We start from the raw sequence: 19,288 nt of genomic DNA on the forward strand, positions 1-19,288 counted from the left end.
GCAGTGCCCTACAGTTGCGCTATTTCTTCATTACCCTTTTTATTTAATTTGCTTGTGGTGCTTCCAACATATTTAAGAAACATTTGCGATAGTGGGGTTTTTTTTTTTACAAGTCTTTAATTAAAAAACTCAACAAAAATATATAATCAAGCATTTTACATAATGCATACATTCTTAATATCTGCAGGTAAGATAAATAACAGAAGGCAAAAGCAGATATACTAATTGTATTGCTTCTCTTTGGCAAGTCACCAATATTATCCCCTGCAGAAACATAGGATAAAATGTGTAAAAAATAAACAAAAAGCAAAAAAACCCACCACGGTCTTAAAAAATTGTCCCTTAGTACAAATAACAAAATATTTAGCAATAATGCAGTAGATGGATTTTTCAAATTGACTAAAATTTATTATAATACTTTACTTATACCACAGGGGTTAAAGTAGCAAGCTGCTTTCCAAAATTAAGGCCCACAGCAGTAGTTAGGAAAAAAAAAAAAAAACACCCTTTTTTCCCGGTTATATCTTGGCTATTTTTCATTTAATAATGTCACATTCAAATTCTACCTCTCAGATGCCACTCCTAAGGAAAACAAAATCCTTCCCTAGACAAAAGCTGTTTTTACTTGAAGGTCAGTTGTCTGACCACCCGCCAACCAAATACACATTTTGTTATGAGGCATTCAGCTTTCTTAAGTCAGTATTCACCATCTAACTCAGTGTCCCAGAATAAAAAAATTCCTTCCACTTTACAGCAAAGATACATATTGTGGCTCTACTGAAGCAATATATACATGTTGGAACTAAAAATTAGAAAAGCAAAAGGGTCCATTCAACACACAGCAGCTTATATCGAAATATATACACGTATGTATATGTTTTCACAGTTACATTTTTAAAAAAAATTTACATTTGATATGTTCAGAAATATTTCTCCTAAGGTCTATAAATAATATTTTAAAAGCTCAACTGGGGCTTCCCTGGTGGCGCAGTGGTTGAGAGTCCGCCTGCCGATGCAGGGGACACGGGTTCGTGTCCCGGTCTGGGAGGATCCCGCATGCCGCGGAGTGGCTGGGTCCGTGAGCCATGGCCGCTGAGCCTTGCGCATCCGGAGCCTGTGCTCCGCAACGGGAGAGGCCGCAGCAGTGAGAGGCCCGCGTACCACAAAAAAAAAAAAAAAAAAAAAAAAAAAAAAAAAAAAAAAAGCTCAACTGATCAAAATGCAATACAAGAATGTATCAAATTAAATAAATCTCCTAAATCTTGAAGTCAGTAAAGCTTGAGGTTTGTGTAAAGTGTGTTGTCAGTCCCTAATACTAGGGAAGACAGCATCCTCTAAACACGGTAAGAGAGGAACTCTAAAACTTTGGAAGGAATCGGCAGCTCCTGGACTTCTTGGGTGGGCATCACTCTCCGGATTGACATGCGACATAAATGTTGAAGGCTAGGGACTTGCCTTGGAGTGGCCCAAAAATACACACTTCCATCATGTGTCCTAAACAGAAATAAACAAATCACAAGCTCAGTCTCACAAATCCATGTATTTTGTCACCCCACAGCTCAAACAACTACCACCGAGGCTGTGAATTAGAGCCACAAACTGCACATTAAAACCTAATTAAGGAGACCTGCCCAGTGATCTCCCTCTATGACAAATTAATAATATTATAAAGAGCCCTTATGGAAGATTTACTGACAATAAAATACAGGCTGCTTTGACTAAAAGCCACTTTAAATTGCCTCTTAAAAGAAAACAGAAAAATCGCTTACCCAGCAGCTAAAACACTGCCATCAGTAGAAAAGGCACAGCAAAGACCATTGCTCAAAGGTGCAACTTGCACTGGATAATCCTCATCAATTCTCCAGAACCTCACCATTCTGGAAAGGAAATAAACCGTCCAGTAATTATCTAGTAGGAAATTTAAGGTAAAAGCAACTTTTAAAATTCAGAAAGAGGGCTTCCCTGGTGGCGCAGTGGTTGAGAGTCCGCCTGCCGATGCAGGGGACACGGGTTCGTGCCCCGGTCCGGGAAGATCCCACATGCCGCGGAGCGGCTGGGCCCGTGAGCCATGGCCGCTGAGCCTGCGCGTCCGGAGCCTGTGCTCCGCAACGGGAGAGGCCACAGCAGTGAGAGGCCCGCGAACCCAAAAAAAAAAAAAAAAAAAAAAAAAAACAATCAGAAAGAAATGCCACTCTGTGCTGAGCCACAAAATATACACACAAACACACACACACACACAAATCACTGCAGCAATGACTGGAACTTGCTTTATTAAAGATTTTATAGGGCTTCCCTGGTGGCGCAGTGGTTGAGAGTCCACCTGCCGATGCAGGGGACGTGGGTTCGTGCCCTGGTCCGGGAGGATCCCACATGCCGCGGAGCGGCTGGACCCCTGAGGCTGGGACCGTGAGCCATGGTCGCTAAGCCTGCGCGTCCGGAGCCTGTGCTCCGCAACGGGAGAGGCCACAACAGTGAGAGGCCCGCGTATCGCAAAAAAAAAAAAAAAAAAAAAAAAAAAGATTTTATAGTTTATATCAATTGGTAATTTGGATTAATTCACACTGAGAGACTATAAAGCATGGCTGCCTTCACTTCCCAGTGTCCTGATCTGTAATGCCCACAACCGGAAACTTTCTCCTTACTTCCTTACACTTAAAATATAATCGGTATCTGATCTGTTTGACTCTTTTCAAGAAGTTTATGAAACTTTTCACCTAGGTAGAGTGTGTCTAGGAATAGCAGACAACTGATAGTCAGAAACTAGCTGAACAAACAGGAAAACAATGACTGCTGGCAAATAAAGAACTCTCCCCATACGTTTGCTAACATTCTAGAAAGATGGTAATGAGTCACTTTCTGAACTGATGTAACCAAACTGCTTAATGCTATATCCATGCACATTGATAAAAGTATGAGAAAATGGAATGTCTACATCTAGTTTTTGCTTACCAATAAGCAGCACGTCTCACTCATGTGACATTTCATCTTTATAGTCTCAGTTTCAGTGGATACAAATGACTCTGTTTTAATCATTTATTTCACTTTGAAAATGTCCTTCTGTTTCAACCTTTATAAGATATTACTAAGAAAATCTGTCAGCTGAGCTAAAAAGCTAATTAAAAATGCACCCAGTTTGCCTGAACCAGTTAACAAACAAAGAACACAGGGAAAGGCATGCATTATCTTTAGTTTACATAAATACTGTTCAGGCCAATATTCTTTAAGACACAACAACATCTCCCAAGGTCTTGTCTAGAAAAAGGGCCATTAAAACCCAAACTGCAGAAAGGCCATATTTTTCATCCTTAAGAATGTTTTTTATTAAGTAGAAGAATGAAAGGAAATCTTTACAATAATAAATAGGTCAAGCTGTAATTCACACACTTACTTATCATCAGCAAGGCTTGCAACATGCAGTCCATCGTGACTAAACGAGACAGATCGTACCCATCGGTCATTTGCTCCTCCAGCGAATATTGGAGTGGGTGGGGGAAACAGGTGCCTGAGGTCAAAGACATGTTTTCAGTGGAAATGAGAGTCACTTCAAGAAACAAAACTACCCAGGTACAAAGTACATCAGTCTTTGAACGTTTAAAGTGGCCTTAACAAACACAACTGAGAAGACTGAGCAGAGCTAGTCTATCCACTTTAAACGAAGCGACTAAACCTAATTACTAATCTCCGTCTTATAGAGTGGTTTAAGACTAAGTCCAACTTTAGTTTTAACTATGTTTCCCAACACGAAACTCTAAATATAATTACCACTTCTACAGAGTCATGTACTGTTAAGTAACAATAACAAGATCTGTATCAAGAAAGTCAAATTTATTTGTAGAATTTAGATGCATTAGTAAAGGGCCTAAATGATACCGAAATTTTAAATTATGACAGACTGCAATTTTAGATTTCACATGTTAATGATTCTAATCATCCCCATGACTTCTTAAAAGCTATACTGATAGTAGAGATGAATTACAGACTAAAATAATTCATGCTGTACCCACCCAAATTCCATCAGAATGTCTCCAGTGTGTGGATCCCAGATATAAACTCGAGTATCATAAGATGCCGTAGCCAGTAATGCTCCATCAGGAGAAAAGTCACAAGCTACAACATCATGGTGATGTCCTTCTAGTTTTCGTATCATGGTATATTTATCCATATTCCAAAGGAAAACCTGCAAAAAAGGCAAATGTTATAGCTTCATTCAGACACGCAGAGGATAAAATCGCACATCTTAAACTAAAACTGCTAAATTTAATTAAGATTACATTAAATTAAACATTATAAATTATGAATAATTATGAAAGAATATGCTCAGTGTCATAGTCAAAGATTAAAATCAGTTTTTAAGTTAATTAAAGTAAACATGCAAATTCTATTTCAAATGTTTCTGTTAAATGTTAATTTAAAAATAAGCCTAAACACAAAAAAGGCAATGCAATTTAACCACAAAGTTATACTGACATCCATTTATTCCAAAAATTAACTAACTAAAATATACAGAAATAAATAGGGTTAAGTACTACAAACCCCCTTCTTTTTTTTTTCCAGAAACTACCAAATTTTTAAAAAATATACAGACAGAAAATATAAGGTTAACAAATTGTTACTCCATTGGCATCTCCCTTTGAGATAATCACTTGTTTACAATAGGCTTGGGTCACCAACGTGAGCCTAGGAAGAGAAACAGATACTGCAAGCAAAGAGAATTTTTCACAGCCAAATGAAATTTCTTTGGCAAACAACAAGGATGTTAAACCACATTACAAAATGAAAATGCTAATTTACGAAAATAATACAATTAACAACATTTCTGTGAATCAAGATTTGCCAATCTTATTTTTCCCAAACCAACCACAATCATTAGTCATTTTAAGTATAAAACATTTAAATTACTTTAGTACAAGTTCACACATAGTTTTAGTTTCTAAAGATCAGTAGTAATACTGTGCAGAATAGCTCTAAACAGGATTCTAATGTTTACTTCAATCTGTTATATTAAACGTGAGCTTGGAGGTTTATTACAATCCTAATAAGACAAACTCTCCTCCTCTTGGAGTAAAGCAATCCTTTTTGCTACGTTTTTCTGCACAGACACAATATATTATTTCCAAAGAAAAATAAATACAAATTTTCAATTGGATCAAAGACTTAAGGTATCTCTAGTATCTCAAAGAATTCCAAAAAATAGCACAGAGAAACCATTTGAAAGCCAACTACATTACATTAAATTGGTTTCACATGTTAGACTCCCAATCCCACCAGACTGGAAGATCAATTACATCGGAGGAGTCAGTTGGTTTCACTGTGGGGAAAATTATTTTTAAAAAGAAAAAAAGAAAGAAAGAAAAGCAGAAAGTGGACATCGACCAGCACCTGTGTACGTACAGTACACCTTGCAGCCGAATGCAAGGTTACTTCATCCTATGGTAAAGGTCGCCCCCAGCCCGGTAGCCAGAGATGCCACTCTTTCTGCCCAGCTAACACCATTGTGCGCCTGTGTGCGAGTGGTGCCAGCATAACCTCAATCACACCAATATTGCTGCCACCACCTGTGACAGGGAAAGCAAGAAGCATATGGAAAACACACAGCCTAAAATAGCAATGTCAACATCTAGCTTTGCTCTTCTTATGATTTTTAAAGAACTGAATATTTTTTTCTAAACTGCCAACATTTGCAACTATCATTTTAACACACTTCTTGGCTAAATAAAATGCATTTTAACCAGCCTCCCACCCCCCCATTAACTCAAAGTGTATTGTGATCATCACATGTATTTGGACTTCAACCATTTTCATAAATACCTGAAGCTAATAAGATCTCTTTAATTATACTAACTCAGAGCTGGTAGACAACTAACTAAAGGAGGGTTCATCAATAAGCATAACCCTCTTAAGAGTCACTTTATACTTAATCTGTCTACAGGTATGCTATGCAAGACATATCATATCAAATTTAGATGAAATTCACTCCAGGACATACATGACTGTTATTTTTATTCTTATTAGATTTTTAAGTTACGTTTTTTCAGTTAAATGTCCAGGACCAGCTGGGACTTAAAACTTTAAACAGCAAACTGGACCAAAAAAAAAAAAAAAAAAAATAGAACAACAGAGAAGAAAATAATTAGCATGGGAATGTCTTAACATTTGGACTAGATCTCTTCTATAGCACATAAACTCTCCTAGATCTGAGAAAAAATAAAATTGACATACCCCTCATTTTATGAATATCATCTCTAACTAAAACAATCCAATTTCTCACTTTACAATCAATAACTATACTTATTTAATTTCCCTCATGCAAATTCTCCCCCATCATGAAATAACACATTTAAGATATTCAAGACACCGAGCACAGACTTAATAGGTTACTTAGATTTAAAATGATTATGCACACATTATTATAATCCAATTCACAGTAAGTATACAAGAACTTCGACACATACTGCTTTACTGGCTCCCACTGAACACAGCATAGAAGAGTCGGGAGAGAATGCACAGCTGTACACCCAGTTCTGATGGCCCCTCAATACTTTCATCATGTTTCCTGAACAAAAGGAAAATACCTGGGTTAACCCTAGAATCTACTTCAAATAAGTAGCATTTCAAAAATGGCAGAATCACAAACTTCTACAGAGGCAGTGATTAATCTATTACAGGGGTTGGCAATATACAACAGTTGCTTACTTTTGTACCTAAGTTTTATTGGAGCACAAGCATGCCCGCTGTTGTGACAGGAGAGTGGAGTAACTACTGAAGAGATAGCATGGTCCGTAAGCCTAAAATATTCACCATCTGGCCCTTTAAGAAAAGGTCAGCTGACTTACAACTGAAAGTATGTTGAGAGCAAGTTCCATATGATATGCGAAAGAAAATAAAATTTAATTTTCAAATGTTTTAACTATTGGGATCCCTTCACCCCTCAATAGCTGAGCAATCAGAGAATTGATAAATGCAGAAGAGGTGCCACATAATTTGGTAATAGTATTAGTGTATTATTCTACCAGGCAATGGTTGTTATTACCCATAAGCTGAAACAAGTCTCCAAATCTGAGGGGTGTGTTTTCTACTACATTCAATTTAAGCTACATTTCCCCAAACAAGCCTGTCAACTTCTAGCTCAAGGCTGGTAGAGCACTAGCAGATCTTAATTAAATACATGGTTTTAGTTAAAACTGTAAACTCTTTCATCAGAGGTTAAGAAGGGGGAAGGGATGCTCATCTCAGGTCTTCTCAAACAAGGTAGACTCTCCAAAACTTTGTAAAAGGATCACAATTATCAATGTTTCCGAAAAAGCTAAAACTTGACACTGATATTCCTTTTACTATATTGGAGGGCAAATCTCTTACTTTTTATAATTCTTACTTAAACTATCCAACTTATTATTATGATTAGTATTTACATCCTATAAATTCTGGTATATAAATCATGTTTGAATTTACATTTTATTAATTACTAAGTTATGTCTTTTGTTAGGTCAAGATCTACTTAAATTTTCACTAAGCAAATGAAGGAAGTTAATAATCCTCCCCAATATAAAGGAAATAAAACACAGACCAGTTCAAATAAAACCCTAAGACTGATCCAGATTTTGTCCTCAAATAGTTGGTACAGATCTGTGTAGTTAGTTTCTGAGTAATATCAGATTGTTCACTTAGAGTAACTGCTGGCTCCTATTCTGGGTCACATTTATGGTTTTGTTTGATCTGTACAGGGAAAGGGACCAAAGGACTAAGCAGAGAAAAGGAAACTTTGATCATGTCACTTTTAATGTCAAATGCCCCAAGTGTTCGTAATACCTCTCAGTAGTAATATCCAGAAACTAATTCTTTTCCACAGCCTAGAAAGACATACCATCATCTTTCAGGTCCCACACTCTCAGAGTTTTGTCTCTTGAAGCTGACACCAGGATTAAGCTCCCATCTGGAGCAAAAGTTAAATCTCTGACCACTTCAGTATGATCTACCAAGTTAAGGAGGAGTTTTCCTAAATGCAATGGAAGGTGGGAAAGAGACAATGTTAATAATTTTAATCAGCTTCCATATTAAAAAAATAGGGTTGAGATCACCATTTAAAAAAAAAAGAATAGAAATATCTGGGTACCTCCTTAGTTTACCAAGTGTAAAATGACTTATTTACTAGTGCCTTTACTATTATCTTTAAAGATTCAGTATTTACACTGTTACAAAATAGATTATTTCCAAGATACCAAAGCCTAAATTAGAAAAGTTAAAAGGGAATTCCTGAAATGTGAACAAACTCCTGGATCAAGTCAATTTAATATCAAGAAGATCTACATCATTTAAAAATCTTTGTATAGTATGATTTTAAAATACAAAATCAAAATTTTCCTTTTCTTTTACTTGGCCTAGACTACGAATGGACTGTCAAACTCCCCCAAAGGTACATGTTATCCTATAACGGCCTAAATTTTTAAATATAATCTCGATGAAAAAAAGGTACTTTATTCATCTAATATTATAGAGTTTTGTTCTTCTATGAAAAGCAATGTGCTTACCTTAAATGTTTTCCCAGAATTCAATCAAATTTACTGACTCATTATCCCCACTCAGTGTTAGTATCACTTGCTGTATTCTAATGTACATAGTTTTAATGCTCATTTTTAAAAATCCTTTAAATTTTGGAGTACATACTATCAGCCAGAAACTATTTTAGGTAGTGAACAACACATTTACTTTTTTAAAATTTATTTTATTTTACTTTATTTTGGCCGTGCTGCATGGCTTGCGGGATCTTAGTTTCTGACCGGGGATCGAACCCATGTCCCCTGCAGTCCTAACCACTGGACCGCAGCGAATTCCCACAACACATTTACGTTTAATTGCCCAAAGAATTTAACTTCTCAACCTATCTGGTTAAACTTTAGATAAAATGTCATTAAAACTTTCCAGAGGTTAGATAATGATTGTTGAAAACCAGATTTACCTTGAAAGCCTCTAAGCTATCAGTCATTGAAAAAGTATATAAGAAAACACCTTGCAATTTGAGTCATAAATTACCAGTTTATAAGTGATAATTAACTAAACATTCCTTAGACGTGTCCTTCCTACTGTAATAGTCTCTGAAGAGTGATTAAGCAATATGAACTATTTTCCTAAATTAAAACTATGAGCTGAAGAGAGGCCCGCGTACCTCAAAAAAAAAAAAACAAACAAAAAAAACAACTATGAGCTGAAGATGCTATTTAAGGCCAAATATAAAGATACATTCATAGCATCAATTCTTGCTTCTCTGTGAGTTAAAATCCTCAAATTATGTATTCTTCCAGTGCCTATGAGCTATGCTTGCATCATAAGATAACCAGGTTTGCTTTCAAAACTATGACTCCATACCTGTATATACATCCCATATTTTGATACGCCCATTGTTTAACCCTGTGGCAAGGAGTAGCTGGTCTTGTCCAAATCTGAATCGATGCCATTCTATGTTTACACAGCGACTCTGTTTTTCTGGAACTGAAGATCCAAAAGCAAGACTCCAGACTATATCGCCACAGTCTATAATATGTTCACGAGGCTTATTTTTTTGACCACCATCACTGTTTTGTCTTGACAATCTTAAACTGCTTGAATTGGTGATATTCTTGGTCCCATGCAAGAGACTGGGTAGAAAAAAAGGTCAGATTGAAATCTAGTTATTATTTACTCTGTACTCATGTGAATACTAAATAATGATAAATGTTTGTTAAAATAACTTCAGTATTATTATAGTGATACTGAATAACAACAGAATCCTTATAGATGGGAAGAGGAAAAGTTGCTACAAGCTACATGGGCATGACCAAATAAATTCAGACTAAAAGAAATCCTCAGTGTATGAGAAAAAGTTCAACAATAAAGCAATTTATAATTTATTCATTTCAAATTTTCAAATTTGTTTTAATATATCCTTATTGATATAGAAATCCTATCTCAATTAGGACTCCTTTAATTAACCCAAAAGTATAAACAAGCAAAATACAAAAAATTCTGAGAACATTAAGATATTGTGAAGCTGACACCAGAAAACTATCTTAAACCCCATAATAATCAGTAGTTTCCCATACATTCTAGACCTAAACTAATATGTAATAAGGACATTAATGACGAAAACCATAAAGGTGAACTAAACACAAAAAGCAGGGTAAGATTAAATTTAGTAGATACATTATAGAAATTGCACTACCAAGGCACAATTAACCTGCCTTTTGATATATGGAAAAGAAAAATTTAAAGACACCAAAGTATCTGAGAAAGTATTCTATAATATATAAGGCCAGACAATTCTTCCCACAAATTTTCCAACAAACATATTCAGCTTATGAGTAAAATTCACTTACAACAGTCTCCAAAGGAAAAAACTTAAATATCAAAATAATCTTATTATTCCACACAGAGAAAAAAATAAATTCTACAAACAGATAGATACGAAATACAAAAAAGAAAACAGTCTTACAAGTTCTTAAGGCACTGGGACCACGGAACAAGCTTTACTGCACGATGTCCTTGTGACCAAGCAAAGTACGAACCATCTGGAGCAAAAGCAACAGTCCAATTTTCACGACCACATTTCTTGTCAAAAGGAGCCGCAGGAGCTAAAAGTTCACCTATAGTACGTGATCTCACTAAAAGGAAAAATAAAAAATACAGGATATATATAACCAACAATGAATTTGAGACTGCATCCATATTACTTTGGGATCCACTCAGCTCCACTGAGTTTTTCCTTTTTCTATGTAGACAAGGTACAATGAGTTCTGCATTCTACCCTTTGAGGGGAGATATGTGGTGTGAAGACCCCGTAATGAGAATAAACATCTTTAAGTTTTGATAAAGTGATTTCCCTAAAATTTCCCAAATCAAGAACTTTTTAAGAAAGTTTCAAAAAAAAAAAAAAAAAAAAAAAAAAAAGAGCTGGTCAAATAACAATAATGTGGGCTTCCCTGGTGGCGCAGTGGTTGAGAGTCCGCCTGCCGATGCAGGGGACACGGGTTCGTGCCCCGGTCCGGGAAGATCCCACATGCCGCGGAGCGGCTGGGTCCGTGCGCCATGGCCGCTGAGCCTGCGCATTCGGAGCCTGTGCTCTGCAACGGGAGAGGCCACGGCAGTGAGAAGCCCGCATACCGCAAAAAAAAAAACAAAAAAAAAAAACAATAATGTAATGATCAATCAGGGCTAGCAATTACTGAAGTCCTGACTTTTGCACTGCCTTATGTTTTCCTCAAATTACTAACATTTAAAATGCGAGAAACTGAAGTTGCTCTGCAGGAAAAGTATCTTCCAAAAAGTTTTGTAGCTTTCAAAACCATAAACCACTATAAAATAAAGTTTTATATCATTACTCAAAGGAAGCACTATAGGGACTTCCCTGGTGGCACAGTGGTTAAGAATCCGACTGCCAATGGGGGGGGACAGGGGTTCGATCCCTGGTCCGGGAAGATCCCACATGCAGCGGAGCAACTAAGCCCGTGTGCCACAACTACTGAGCCTGTGCTCTAGAGCCCGCGAGCCACAGCTACTGAGCCCGTGTGCCACACTGCTGAGGCCTGCACACCTAGAGCCTGTGCTCCGCAACAGGAGGGGCCATCGCAATTAGAAGCCTGTGCACCGCAACGAAGAGTAGCCCCCGCTGGCCGCAACTAGAGAAAGCCTGTGAGCAGCAACCAAGACCCAACACAGCCAAAGATAAATTAAAAAAAAAAAAAAAAAAAAGGCACTATAAAATGGTCTAGTCAAAACATGAAGTCAAACATGAATATTCTTATCTTTTTCAAGGCACAAAACCCACAAAATCCTCAGAACTAGAAGGAACTTAAAGGTTACTTAGTCCAGTCTCCCCAACCAGTGCTTTAAAATGCGCACTTTATTTGGGACTTCCCTGGCAGTCCAGTGGTTAAGACTCTGTGCTTCCACTGCAGGGGGCACGGGTTCAATTCCCGGTGGGGGAACTTACATCCCGCATGCTGCTCGGTGCCACCAAATAAATAAAATGCATTGTTATTTGTGATTCTCGAATAGTGGTCCTCAAGTATCTTCCTAATGGGTCACAAACTGACCCAAAAATGGAAGTAATTCTTTTGGTTTTTAAGGACAAAAAAAAAAGGAACAAGTTCATATATTTTAAATTTAGTTACCAGAACTTAAATTTAGCATTCATAACTAAAACTGGCGTATTTGGGACTTCCCTGGTGATGCAGTGGTTAAGAATCCGCCTGCCAATGCAGGGGACACAGGTTCGAGCCCTGGTCTGGGAAGATCCCACATGCCGTGGAGCAGCTAAGCCCACAAGCTACAACTACTGAGTCCGCACTCTAGAGCCTGCGAGCCACAGCTACTGAAGCCCACGCACCTAGAGCCCGCCTGTGCTCCGCAACAACAGAAGCCACCGCAATGAGAAGCCCGTGCACCGCAACGAAGAGTAGCAGCCACAAATAAATAAATAAATAAATATACTTTTAAAATAAAACTGGCATATTAGAGTGTACAGAGAATTTTTCTTCTGCCTTTAACAAGAAGGATAATCAACAAGTTCCTATTGTACATGTGCACATGCAAACGTGGCTGCTATTTCCTCAATTCTGGAAAAGGATTTTTTTTTTTTGGTTGCGTTGGGTCTTCGTTGCCGCGCATGGGCTTTCTCTAGTTGCGTTGAGCGGGGTCTACTCTTTGATGCGGTGCGCGGGCTTCTCCTTGTGGTGGCTTCTCTTGCAGAACACAGGCTCTAGGCGCACGCGCTTCAGTAGTTGTGGCTCACGGGCCCTAGAGCGCAGACTCGGTAGTTGTGGCTCACGGGCTTAGTTTCTCCGCGGCATGTGGGATCTTCCAGGACCAGGGCTCGAACCCGTGTCCCCTGCATTGGCAGGCGAATTCTTAACCACTGCGCCACCAGGGAAAGGATCTTAATCAGTCTATCACCACTGCTGTCTTGGGTCTGTCTTGATTTCAAATTCTGCTACTCTTCCTTTTTAGTTATAAGTCACCTTCGGTTTAGTTTCCCTATTATCTATTTTGTAATCTGTTGCGTGTTCAACTCTATGGTCTATTTTTATGTTTTGGGCTTAAAGTTTCCAACAACCAAACTTCAATATATTCTACGTACTGCAGTTCAAATGAGAACCACAGATACTCCTATTGCAAGAGCAGATATATATATATATACAAACCCTAAAAATGTATTCATTCAGTGACACTTCCAGTCTCCACGTGTGCTCCACCAACAGGGAGTGTAGCACCTGGCATGTGACAGGGGCTCAGAAAATATTTATTGAATGAATATGAAAGCATGTGTATAAGCTCCCATTCTTAAGCGATTTAAATATTTCCTTGGGACTTCCCCGGTGGCGCAGTGGATAAGACTCTGTGCTCCCAATGCAGGGGACCTGGGTTCAATCCTTGGTCAGGGAACTAGATCCCACATGCATGCTGCAACTAAGAGTTCGCATGCCACAACTAAGGAGCTGGCGAGCCGCAACTAAGGAGCCTGCCTACTGCAACTAAGACCTGGTGCAATCAAATAAATAAAATAAAAATAAATATTTAAAACAATAATTAATAAATAAATAAATATTTCCTTGCCCAATTCTTTGATACATTAACAATGAGATTATGGTTACAAAGCAAAACTGAAATCTGTTTTCCTATGATATTCATAAATATAAATATGCACCTATTTTGGCACAGCTGAAATTATCAGAAAATTTCCTTTTGATGACTCAAAATATTCCTCCGTGACACTCCACCCACTCAGTACTGGGTCTGATCTAAAAGAATAAGCCTGATCCTGCTCTCACATGACATTCATATATTGAAGACGGCCATGACATCAGCAGCTAAATCTGTTCACCAGGATAAAATCTGGTGAGTTTTCAATCGTCCCTTAGATTACATGGTTTCAAGTCCATTCTCCACCTGCACCTTCACACTTTTCTGGATAAACTCCAGTTAGTAATGGCCCTCAAAAAAGTGGAACTTTTTCAACCAAACACAACACTTCAAGTGTGGTTTAATCAAAGCAGAACCCCCCACCTACCCCTGCCCCACTTGTATCACATGACTTTAATACAAAATTCACAAACCGGTGACACTCTTATGCCTGTAGAATGATTTTTTTAAATATACAAATGAGGGAGTTCCCTGGTGGCCTAGTGGTTAGGATTCTGGGCTTTCACTACCAAGGGCCCGGGTTCAATCCCTGGTTGGGGAACTAGGATCACACAAGCCGCACAGCGCGGCCAAAAAAAACAAAACACTCACACACAAATGATTTTTGAAAGGGCTCGCTGCTCCATGTCCCCTATATTCCTCCAAGCCCACAGTCTTTCATTTATGTGCCTGGTCCCTGAATTTGCAACCCCTGCCTAAATCTTTTTTTTTTTTTAAACATGGGTTTCTATAACCACATCTATCTTTTAAAATCCACAAATTTTAGGAGAAAAAGAAAATCAAAGTTCACAAATAAGGGAAGCAAGTTTTAAAATTCAACTGAAAAATGCAAGCATTATCTTAAAAAGAGAAAGCCCCTGATTAAACTAGATGAGTATACTTATATAACTTCCATCTCAAAAAACAGAGGACTGGCCCTTGCATTCAACTTCAAAAACATCTGGTAAATTAGACTAGAACTCATTTCTCCTTTAGCAAGCGTAAGCAAGACTAACTTTCCTACAGAAGACTCATTTTTTAAAATCTGTATTTTAGGATCACTCTGTATTTTTCTTCTTTCACCTTGACCACAATCACAAAACTCCTCTTGTGTAAAGGGTGGTAATAAATTAACTAAAAAACTGGTTCAGATAACAAAGACCACGAAATAATAAGCTAATCTACTCTTGAATATATATATATTTTTTTCAAGAAATAGGGCCACCCTAAAAAAATACTTCCAAATAAATACAAACAAGTACTGAATTAATAATTACCTTGTTTCCTTGCTTGTTAACAGGCATATAAAATGATCACTGCATTTTAATGAAATAATCTAAACACTCATTTAAATACTTACTGGTATACTATTATAAACTAGCACGAGGTTTATAATGAAGAAAAAATTTTAATTAAACCTTTATATACTACCTGCAACTGTTGAATGTTAGTATCCTAAGATACTATAATTTAATGACCTTGTATAAGGGAAAAGCTGCCTGCCATGGCAACTTGGCCATTAGCTACAACGCCACATTATTAATATCCGCGCAGTAGTAACACATCATCTGAGTCACTGCTCAACCAAGCAAACCACATTCAGCTCCTTCTTCACATTCCTCCCTGCAATTTCATAACTAGAAAGGGAGGATCTGTGGCAGAACCTTGTGAAAGAGGGCAGTAGCTCTAGGCAGTAACTCCCTGTCAGAGACTTCTTGAATCATTCATGGAATCTTGCCTCCTCTTTCAGTACTTACTTGAGAAACCAAACAGCTATAATTAATACCCAAGAAAAAATGTTAGCCCTTACTGATAGATACAAAGCAACGCAGAGGTATTAGTGTTTAACTTTGTATTCAAATTATGTTTAAAAAAAAGAAACAAAGAAACAAAAACCTGCGGTTTAAAAAAAAAAACTTACAAAAGGCCAAAGTTCTTTTAAATATAGCAACTTTATACTATACAGTAACTTTATATAGTTATATAGTAACTTTATATTATATCCAGGAAATAACACTGAGACAAATATGCAAAAAAAATTTTTTTTTAATTAAAAAAGCTATTTAGTGCATGGTTCTACCTTATGCAGGTATGCTAAGAACCTCTATCCATCCCTTAGAAGAGAGGACTGGAAAGTTTTCAAAGTGATTCATCAAGATGAAATAAAATATAGATAAATGAAAGGCAGATCACCATCTGCAATACTGCTGTGAGTAGGAAAAAAAAACAGCACTGAATTGAGAATAAGAACTTTTGAGTTCCATGTTCCACAGTTAAAATAAAAATTGGACATGAATTTTGTTTTCTCTGTATGTTTAAAATAGTCATTAAAACCAGGGTTAAAGTCCCCTCCTAACCTGCCACTCAACCTTATCTCTAAGAGAACAAAAGTCCAGAACTCTAAGATAGCTGTCTCTAGGTATAAAAATTCACCCACATACAGGATACAGGGCCTTTTGGATACTTCAGCTTCTCCCTTTCTCTAGAAAACCTCCTCCAAGGATTCAATAAAGGCACACGTTTAGTTGAAGAACAAGAAAATGCAAAGGCTCTCTGCTCAGTAGCTACCTCCAATTTTCATTTAATTAACACACAGTATTGGGCTCTGGGGAGGCATGAGGAGATGCTAAATCTATTTTATTTTTTTAAAATAAAAACTGTCTACCTATCTATATCTTTTTGTCCATGCCGCGCGGCTTGCGGGACCTTAGGTTCCCCGACCAGGGATCCAACCCGGGCACCCGCAGTGAAAGCGCCCAGTCCTCACCACTGCACCGCCAGGGAAGTCCCCAAAACTGTATGTATTTAAATAAGGTGTATAACATCACTTGATAGGTTCAGGGTTTTACAAGCATAGCAATCAATGCACAGCACCCGCAACTCGCCCCAAAGTTGTTCCAGTTATATTACCTTGAGAGAGGATTTAAATAATGTGAGGTGCTTTCTACTGAGTCAGTGGGTAGGTCCTGACGCAGGACCTTCAACATCTATTGGCCTGTCTTCTGCTTGGCAGGGCTGGCCACTAAGCCAGTTTCTAGACAGCCTTTTCAAGATTCTGCTCTTCCGTAGATCAGCTTTTCTCCTCCGGTCACTCCACCCAACCACCCTGCTCTTCCCAGCTCCTCTAAGTGGGAGAGATAACTGAGTCTCCTCCCCAGAGCCGCTGCCTTTCTTAACGCCATGGCATTTTTTAAAATACTGCTTTTTTTCCAGGCTGATGGCACCTCTTCGGCTGCATTTCTCCTTATAATTGTTGGTATACACGAAGACCCATCCTTTCATAACAGCTCAGATCACACAAGTTTACTTTTCCCCACCGGAAACTTTTTTAAGAGTCCTGGAGACCTGCCCAGCCCTCCCCTGCCCACTCGACGCCCCAGCCCCTTAGCCAGAAAAAATCCAGAAAAATGGCCCTGCGCGGACCTCCGATGAGAAAACTGGGGGGGGGGGGGGGTCCCCGGGGAAGCGTGTCCATCTCCGGCCACACAATCATTGCAACCCTCGCCACTCGGCGCCCAGGTTCTCTTTGCCTCTAATATCCGCGCACCGCCTCCCTCCGTGCCAGGCGCACAGCAGGCGCCGCATCAATGCAGATCCCATTTACCCTCGGCGACACCCACTCGCAGGGCCGCTTCCTTTCTCTTCGCTCCAGGGCTTGGCCCCGGCTCACTGTTCTTCCTCAGACTCAGAGACGCTTCCTCCCGAACCTCTGCCTCTCCGCAGCCCCCGCGCGCTCACCAGCAACCCTCACCCATCGTCCCATTCCTCACCGATCTCTTTCTCGTTGACCCTCGGGGGAAAGCTGGCCATCTATGGGGCACCGTCTGATTCCGGGGGCGCGATGCGGACGCAACGACAGAGAAGGGAAAGGCGAGCGCCGAGGGGCGTGACACGGGCTGGGTCCCTCCCGGTCCCGGGGACGGAGGGGAGGGGCGGGGCGGTCGCGGCGGCTTCTGCCGACTGCCCCGGGAAAGCTCCGGGAGGCCTCGGACCAAACTACGGAGTCAAACACAGACAATAGAGGCTGTTCCCTTCCTCACGCCTACGGACCAAGACGCTTCCCTCCACACAACCGACTGCAAACGAGACACTGGAGACAAAATGGCGCGTGCCGCGGGGGATAGCAGGGTAACGGGGGCGGGGCCTCGTGACGTCACAGAGCGATGGCCAGCCTCCCGACGTTCGGGACGTGACGGCCTCGGCTCGGCGCCCCGCCTTCTCTCCGGGTGTGCGCGGGCGTTGTCCTGGGGACGCGAAGGGGGAGCCGGAAGAGCGCCGGGGCGGAGGAGGAAGGGGGGCCTGCAGCCCCAACCCAGCCCTAAAAGCTGGGTTGGAACTTATCAACTGTGCGTTTTAATTTTGTCTGATTTTCCCGGCCGGGAGGCCAGCATGGTATTTGTAAGTTGAAGAGCCTTTGAAAAGGCAAACATAGAATTGTGTAATACGTATTAGCTCACAGCGTAAAGATTGCATGGAATTTAAACTGACTGAACTGTAAAGAACAAAAAAGACATTTCAGGTTTTTACTCGGTTTGGCCACCTTCCCGGCCCTCATGTGCTGGGGAACTGGAGGTTGCAGTGATGAAAACAGTGAGAAGGTAATGAACATCGCTATGCACCCACACGTCCGGCCGCGAACGTTCTGACGAGAGCCAGCCGGTTTTTGGAAGGGCCGAGGTGACCCGAATTCAGGAACAGGGAGACCCGGGCATGATGGCGTCCCGCCCCACCATGAGACCTCCCGGGGCTGTCTTTGTCCTGGCTGCTTCCTGCAGCTGGGCCTGCCTCGGGGCTGCAGCGAGGCTGGCGGTCAGCAGTGTCCCTGCCACTGGCCAAGGCAGACCCCACCGTGTCTGCTGAGAAGCAGCCCTTCCTGCGCCCAAGGTCTAGGCCTCTGCGAGGCAGCTAACCATTCACACAGCAGAGCTGATAAACGTGTCAGTGTCTGCCAGAAGCCAAGTTGGTTCCCGTATACAGATGACATATTTGCATTTTAATTGGCTCTTCTGTGGACTCTAAACCTGGTTCCAAAGGAGGACAACTAAGGCTGGGAATTTCAAATATGCAGCAGATGCTGATGGGAGAGGAGTTGCATAGCCAAATTCTTTTGAGAGATCTCAAGTGACAGCACCTAGGCATGGCTACTTCATCTTTTTCTTTGCATAAGGATAATTCTTCCAATGGTGAGATGTTTAATACCAGGTACAAGAAATCATTCCCCTCCTTTTTTTAAAAAAAATCATTTTGTTACATTCAGTCAACGTATTTATTGATGGCTTACTCTGTGCCAGATACTGGGGCTAGTTGTTGAATATTTATAGTAGAACAAAAGAAAAATTTTAATGCAGTCTTGTAGCTCAGATACCAATATTTCTATCAGTCCCTGCTAATTCTTCTAACGAACTGCTACTACCTCTGTTTACATGTACTGTACCAAACAAATTCATGGAAAATACCAGTTCTTGAGTGTCTGTGAATTGTTTTGGTGACTTTTTCATACAATTATTTAATTCCACTCTAGTTTATTACTGCTAGTCAACAGACTTCCAGACCATTTCCTCAACTGGCAAAGTATGACAATGGAATGAAAAATAATTGTATGATTTGCGTACTCATTAGTGATAATAAGTACTATTTGTTG

At 39.8% G+C, this 19,288-nt stretch overlaps 1 protein-coding gene across 1 annotated transcript; it reads right to left on the reverse strand.

Annotated features, from left to right (window-relative positions):
• Positions 1-1,334: 1,334 nt before the first annotated feature.
• Positions 1,335-17,626, reverse strand: WSB1 (WD repeat and SOCS box containing 1; the record flags this gene model as incomplete). The annotated part of the gene is made up of 9 exons (XM_079725783.1): positions 17,418-17,626; positions 10,463-10,631; positions 9,361-9,629; positions 7,862-7,993; positions 6,453-6,553; positions 4,005-4,177; positions 3,389-3,502; positions 1,770-1,877; positions 1,335-1,494 (listed from the first exon to the last, which is right to left on the reverse strand). The coding sequence occupies exons 1-9, from the start codon at positions 17,455-17,457 to the stop codon at positions 1,335-1,337; spliced, it is 1,266 nt and encodes a 421-aa protein (XP_079581909.1). The 5' UTR covers positions 17,458-17,626.
• Positions 17,627-19,288: the final 1,662 nt, after the last annotated feature.

The sequence above is a fragment of the Hyperoodon ampullatus genome (assembly GCF_949752795.1).
Source record: "Hyperoodon ampullatus genome assembly, chromosome: 19".
NCBI lineage: Eukaryota > Metazoa > Chordata > Mammalia > Artiodactyla > Ziphiidae > Hyperoodon > Hyperoodon ampullatus.